At 58.0% G+C, this 7450-nt stretch overlaps 1 protein-coding gene across 1 annotated transcript in view; it reads right to left on the bottom strand.

The window, feature by feature from the left end:
• Positions 1-1219: 1219 nt before the first annotated feature.
• Positions 1220-7450, bottom strand: part of LOC140398897 (semaphorin-3F-like) — a 558403-nt gene continuing 552172 nt past the window's right edge. The window contains exons 15-16 of the mRNA XM_072487863.1: positions 4722-4855; positions 1220-2312 (exon numbers count right to left, since the gene is read on the bottom strand). Of these exons, the coding sequence (XP_072343964.1) occupies positions 1944-2312; positions 4722-4855 (503 nt within the window). The 3' untranslated portion in view covers positions 1220-1943. The remainder of the gene's footprint in view (positions 2313-4721; positions 4856-7450) is intronic.

Here is a 7450-nt window from a genome sequence, read left to right as displayed (position 1 = left end):
TCCAGCCCCTACACCCCCTCCCTATCTCTGTAACCTCCTCCAGTCCCCCACACCCCCTCCCTATGTCTGTAACCTCCTCCAACCCTCTCTATCTCTGTAACCTCCTCCAGCCCTACACCCTTCCCTATCTCTGTAACCTCCTCCAGTCCCTACAATCCTCCTTTTCTCTGTAACCTCCTCCAACCCCTACACCCCTCCCTATCTCTGTAACCTCCTCCAGCCCCGACACCCCTCCCTATGTCTGTAACCTCCTCCAGCCCCTACAATCCTCCCTGTCTCTGTAACCTCCTCCAGTCCCCTACACCCCCTCCCTATCTCTGTAACCTCCTCCAGCCCCTACAATCCTCCCTATCTCTGTAACCTCCTCCAGCCCCTACAACCCTCCCTATCTCAGTAACCTCCTCCAGCCCCTACACCTCTCCCTATGTATAACCTCCTCCAGCCCCTACAGCCCCTCCCTATCTCTGTAACCTCCTCCAGCCCCGACACCCCTCCCTATCTCTGTAACCTCCTCCAGCCCCTACAGCCCCTCCCTATCTCTGTAACCTCCTCCAGCCCCGACACCCCTCCCTATCTCTGTAACCTCCTCCAGCCCCTACACCCCCTCCCTATCTCTGTAACCTCCTCCAGTCCCCTACACCCCCTCCCTATCTCTGAAACCTCCTCTAGCCCCTACACCCCTCCCTATCTCTGTAACCTCCTCCAGCCCCTACACCCCTCCCTATCTCTGTAACCTCCTCCAACCCCTACACCCCTCCCTATCTCTGTAACCTCCTCCAGCCCCTAAACGCTCTCTATCTCTGTAACCTCCTCCAGCCCCTACACCCTCCCTATCTCTGTAACCTCCTCCAGCCCCTACACCCTCCCTATCTCTGTAACCTCCTCCAGCCCCTACACCGCCCTCCCTATCTCTGTCACCTCCTCCAGCCCCGACAACCCCTCCCTATCTCTGTAACCTCCTCCAGCCCCTACACCCTCCCTATCTCTGTAACCTCCTCCAGCCCCTACACCCTCCCTATCTCTGTAACCTCCTCCAGCCCCTACACCCTCCCTATCTCTGTCACCTCCTCCAGCCCCGACAACCCCTCCCTATCTCTGTAACCTTGTCTAGCCCCGACACCCCTCCCTATCTCTGTAACCTCCTCCAGCCCCTACAACCCTCCCTATCTCTGTAACCTCCTCCAGCCCCTACACCCCTCCCCATCTCTGTAACCTCCTCCAGCCCCGACAACCCCTCCCTATCTCTGTAACCTCCAGCTCCTGCAAAGCTCCGAGATCTCTGCCATCCTCCAATCCCGGCCTCCTGAGTGTACCCAAATTCCCATCGGTCCACCATTGGTGCCTTCAGTTGCCTGGGGGGCTCTGAGCTCTGAAATTCCCTCCCTAAACCGCTCTCTCTCTCTCTCTGTGCATCTCTCTCTCTCTGTCTGTGTCTGCGTCTCTCTCTCTCTCTGTCTGTGTCTGCGTCTCTCTCTCTCTGTGCATCTCTCTCTCTCTGTCTGTGTCTGCGTCTCTCTCTCTCTCTGTCTGTTTCTATTTCTCTCTCACTCCCTCTCTTCCTCCTCTGTCTCCCTCGCACTGTTTCTCTCCGTCTCTCTGGCTCTGTCTCTCCGTTGAGACGTTCCTCTCTGACCGAGCTGTTTCTGGTTGTGTGGCCTGGTTGTTCAGTTGTGTTTGATCACCATTGCTGTGGAGTGCCTTGGGGACAATGCCGGGGGCTATGTCAATGCAATGGTTGTTGCGCTGGAAGGGAGTGTGGTGGGAGGGGGGTGTGGGAAGGATGGGTGCGGACACACTGAGGCGTTTTGTGGTTTCGCACCCTCCCCATAACCCCTCAGGCAGGGTTGCCCACGCCTGCTCCCACCCCCGCTCCCCGCCGGGGTGCAATGCATAAATAAGCCTGGTTCCTGCCTGAGCGAATAGCCAGCGGCCACACCACGCGTTCAGGCGGCAGTCGCGGTGTCCGCCCGTCTGGCTGACCCCGCCGGCTCCTCGGGGTTCCGCTTTGGCCTGAGAGGTCGTCGCCGGGTCGCCAGCCAGCGGTCCTGGCAATATTGGCTGATGGCCCCCAGTCGGTGGTCGCCCTGGGGGGTCTGGTGGTCGCTGGGCTGGCTGCCGGCGGCCTGGCGCTCGGTGCTGGAAGAGGCAGCGTCCACCTCAGCCCGGCCCAGCACTCGCAGGTCCACTCTGCCCGCCGTGTCGCTGAAAGAGTTCTCCGTGCTCACGCAATGGTAGATCGCGGTGTCCCGCAGCGCCAGGGAGCGCACGAGGAGTCCGTGGTCCGTCTTCAGGAACCTCTTGTCCCGCCGTAGCTTTGGGGGAAATGAAGGTGCCATTAGTCACTCGCAACATCGAAAGAAACACTAAACCGTCAGCTGCGGCTCTTAAAGGGCAGCAGAGTTGACAATAATAATCTTTATTAGTGTCACAAGTAGGCTTACATTAACACTGCAATGTAGTTACTGTGAAAAGCCCCTAGTCGCCACATTCCGGCACCTGTTCGGGTACACAGAGGGAGAATTCACAATGTCCAATTCACCTAACAGCACGTCTTTCGGGACTTGTGGGAGGAAACCGGAGCACCCGGAGGAAACCCGCGCAGACACGGGGAGAACGTGCAGACTCCGCACAGACAGTGACCCAAGTCGGGAATCGAACCCGGGTCCCTGGCGCTGTGATGCAACAGTGCTAACCACCGTGCTGCGGGAAGCAGAATGGAACAGCTGCATTGCAGAAACACCTTTGAACCAGAGGACAGGTGACAGGAAGCGCACCGTTCAAATATGATCAGCACCATGAAGCACGGAACGGGCCAGCCAACTGGAGCACAGTATGAATTCATGAACTACAATATGAAAATGCCTCGCCCCCCCCCCTCCCCCTCGCTGACCCTCTGACAGTGCGGCACTCCCTCAGTACTGACCCTCTGACAGTGCAGCACTCCCTCAGCACTGACCCTCTGACAGTGCAGCACTCCCTCAGTACTGACCCTCTGACAGTGCTGCACTCCCTCAGCACTGACCCTCTGACAGTGCGGCACTCCCTCAGTCCTGACCCTCTGACAGTGCAGCACTCCCTCAGCACTGACCCTCTGACAGTGCGGCACTCCCTCAGTACTGACCCTCTGACAGTGCAGCACTCCCTCAGTACTGACCCTCTGACAGTGCAGCACTCCCTCAGTACTGACCCTCTGACAGTGCGGCACTCCCTCAGTACTGACCCTCTGACAGTGCAGCACTCCCTCAGTACTGACCCTCTGACAGTGCGGCACTCCCTCAGCACTGACCCTCTGACAGTGCAGCACTCCCTCAGTACTGACCCTCTGACAGTGCTGCACTCCCTCAGCACTGACCCTCTGACAGTGCGGCACTCCCTCAGTACTGACCCTCTGACAGTGCAGCACTCCCTCAGCACTGACCCTCTGACAGTGCGGCACTCCCTCAGTACTGACCCTCTGACAGTGCAGCACTCCCTCAGTACTGACCCTCTGACAGTGCAGCACTCCCTCAGTACTGACCCTCTGACAGTGCGGCACTCCCTCAGTACTGACCCTCTGACAGTGCAGCACTCCCTCAGTACTGACCCTCTGACAGTGCGGCTCTCCCTCAGTACTGACCCTCTGACAGTGCAGCACTCCGAGTACTGACCCTGTGACAGTGCGGCGCTCCTTCAGTACTGACCCTCTGACAGTGCGGCACTCCCTCAGTACTGACCCTCTGACAGTGCGGCACTCCCTCAGTACTGACCCTCTGACAGTGCGGCACTCCCTCAGTACTGACCCTCTGACAGTGCGGCACTCCCTCAGTACTGACCCTCTGACAGTGCGGCACTCCCTCAGTACTGACCCTCTGACAGTGCGGCACTCCCTCAGTACTGACCCTCTGACAGTGCGGCACTCTCTCAGTACTGACCCTCTGACAGTGCGGCACTCCCTCAGTACTGACCCTCTGACAGTGCGGCACTCCCTCAGGACTGACCCTCTGACAGTGCGGCACTCCCTCAGTACTGACCCTCTGACAGTGCGGCACTCCCTCAGTACTGACCCTCTGACAGTGCGGCACTCCCTCAGTACTGACCCTCTGACAGTGCGGCACTCCCTCAGGACTGACCCTCTGACAGTGCGGCACTCCCTCAGTACTGACCCTCTGACAGTGCGGCACTCCCTCAGCACTGACCCTCTGACAGTGCGGCACTCCCTCAGTACTGACCCTCTGACAGTGCGGCACTCCCTCAGTAATGACCCTCTGACAGTGCGGCACTCCCTCAGTACTGACCCTCTGACAGTGCGGCACTCCCTCAGTACTGACCCTCTGACAGTGCGGCACTCCCTCAGTACTGACCCTCTGACAGTGCGGCACTCCCTCAGTACTGACCCTCTGACAGTGCGGCACTCCCTCAGTACTGACCCTCTGACAGTGCGGCATTCCCTCAGTACTGACCCTCTGACAGTGCAGCACTCTCTCAGTACTGACCCTCTGACAGTGCGGCACTCCCTCAGTACTGACCCTCTGACAGTGCGGCACTCCCTCAGTACTGACCCTCTGACAGTGCGGCACTCCCTCAGTACTGACCCTCTGACAGTGCGGCACTCCCTCAGTACTGACCCTCTGACAGTGCGGCACTCCCTCAGTACTGACCCTCTGACAGTGCCCCAGGATGGTTGGGGAGGGAGAGGGAATGAGGTAGACGTAAGGACCTCCTCGAATCTTGCCTGTTCTTACCAGCTTCCTCCTAGCCGAGCGATCCTGCTGCACCAGCCATTTCGTGGTTGCTCTGGGCGACCGAGGGCGACACTCCAGGAATGTACTGCTGCCCTCCACACCATACTGTACCGAATCCGACACCATCCTGCTGACTGGAGCAGACAAACCAGCGATTTAACAGCAAGAGAATATCCAGGAGAACCCCTCACCTCTTCCCTCTCTGCTGGCTAAATGTGCAAGGGCACAGTTCCAGTCTCTGTATCCCTTGGTTAGACCCACACTGGGAGCACTGTGCACAGTTCCAGTCTCCATATCCCTTGGTTAGACCCACACTGGGAGCACTGTGCACAGTTCCAGTCTCCATATCCCTTGGTTACACCCACACTGGGAGCACTGTGCACAGTTCCAGTCTCTGTATCCCTTGGTTACACCCACACTGGGAGCACTGTGCACAGTTCCAGTCTCCATATCCCTTGGTTACACCCACACTGGGAGCACTGTGCACAGTTCCAGTCTCCATATCCCTTGGTTACACCCACACTGGGAGCACTGGGCACAGTTCCAGTCTCCATATCCCTTGGTTACACCCACACTGGGAGCACTGTGCACAGTTCCAGTCTCTGTATCCCTTGGTTACACCCACACTGGGAGCACTGTGCACAGTTCCAGTCTCTGTATCCCTTGGTTACACCCACACTGGGAGCACTGTGCACAGTTACAGTCTCCATATCCCTTGGTTACAACCACACTGGGAGCACTGTGCACAGTTCCAGTCTCCATATCCCTCGGTTACACCCACACTGGGAGCACTGTGCACAGTTCCAGTCTCCATATCCCTCGGTTACACCCACACTGGGAGCACTGTGCACAGTTCCAGTCTCCATATCCCTTGGTTACACCCACACTGGGAGCACTGTGCACAGTTCCAGTCTCCATATCCCTCGGTTACACCCACACTGGGAGCACTGTGCACAGTTCCAGTCTCCATATCCCTTGGTTAGACCCACACTGGGAGCACTGTGCACAGTTCCAGTCTCCATATCCCTTGGTTAGACCCACACTGGGAGCACTGTGTACAGTTCCAGTCTCCGTATCGCTCGGTTACACCCACACTGGGAGCACTGTGCACAGTTCCAGTCTCCATATCCCTCGGTTACACCCACACTGGGAGCACTGTGCACAGTTCCAGTCTCCATATCCCTTGGTTACACCCACACTGGGAGCACTGTGCACAGTTCCAGTCTCCATATCCCTCGGTTACACCCACACTGGGAGCACTGTGCACAGTTCCAGTCTCCATATCCCTTGGTTAGACCCACACTGGGAGCACTGTGCAAAGTTCCAGTCTCTGTATCCCTTGGTTACACCCACACTGGGAGCACTGTGCACAGTTCCAGTCTCCATATCCCTTGGTTACACCCACACTGGGAGCACTGTGCACAGTTCCAGTCTCCATATCCCTTGGTTAGACCCACACTGGGAGCACTGTGCACAGTTCCAGTCTCCATATCCCTTGGTTAGACCCACACTGGGAGCACTGTGCACAGTTCCAGTCTCCATATCCCTCGGTTAGACCCACACTGGGAGCACTGTGCACAGTTCCAGTCTCTGTATCCCTTGGTTACACCCACACTGGGAGCACTGTGCACAGTTCCAGTCTCCATATCCCTCGGTTACACCCACACTGGGAGCACTGTGCACAGTTCCAGTCTCCATATTCCTTGGTTAGACCCACACTGGGAGCACTGTGCACAGTTCCAGTCTCCATATCCCTCGGTTACACCCACACTGGGAGCACTGTGCACAGTTCCAGTCTCCATATCCCTCGGTTACACCCACACTGGGAGCACTGTGCACAGTTCCAGTCTCCATATCCCTTGGTTAGACCCACACTGGGAGCAATGTGCACAGTTCCAGTCTCTGTATCCCTTGGTTACACCCACACTGGGAGCACTGTGCACAGTTCCAGTCTCCATATCCCTTGGTTAGACCCACACTGGGCTCACCGTGCACAGTTCCAGTCTCCATATCCCTTGGTTAGACCCACACTGGGAGCACTGTGCACAGTTCCAGTCTCCATATCCCTTGGTTAGACCAGCACTGGGAGCACTGTGCACAGTTCCAGTCTCCATGTCCCTTGGTTACACCCACACTGGGAGCACTGTGCATAGTTCCAGTCTACATATCCATTGGTTAGACCCACACTGGGAGCACTGTGCACAGTTCCAGTCTCCATATCGCTCGGTTACACCCACACTGGGAGCACTGTGCACAGTTCCAGTCTCCATATCCCTTGGTTACACCCACACTGGGAGCACTGTGCACAGTTCCAGTCTCCATATCCCTTGGTTACACCCACACTGGGAGCACTGTGGATGATCTCAAATACCAGGGCCCAGATCAGTAGCTTCCTCCCTCCGCACCTCCAACACCCTCCACCTCCCCCCAGACCCTCCACCTCCCCCTCAGACCCTTCACCTCCCCCTCACACCCTCCACCTCCCCCCGACCCTCCACCTCCCCCAGACCCTCCACCTCCCCCCAGACCCTCCACCTCCCCCCGACCCTCCACCTCCCCCCAGACCCTCCACCTCCCCCTCCCCCCAGACCCTCCACCTCCCCCTCACACCTGCCACCTCCCTCACACCCTCCACCTCCCCCCAGACCCTCCACCTCCCTCACACCCTCCACCTCCCTCACACACCCTCCACCTCCCCCTCACACCCTCCACCTCCCTCACACTCCCTC

The sequence above is a fragment of the Scyliorhinus torazame genome, chromosome 22 (genome assembly GCF_047496885.1).
Source record: "Scyliorhinus torazame isolate Kashiwa2021f chromosome 22, sScyTor2.1, whole genome shotgun sequence".
Taxonomy (NCBI): Eukaryota; Metazoa; Chordata; class Chondrichthyes; order Carcharhiniformes; family Scyliorhinidae; genus Scyliorhinus; species Scyliorhinus torazame.
Note: the sequence above shows the minus strand (reverse complement) of the source record. Positions and strands in the feature narration are given on the sequence as shown.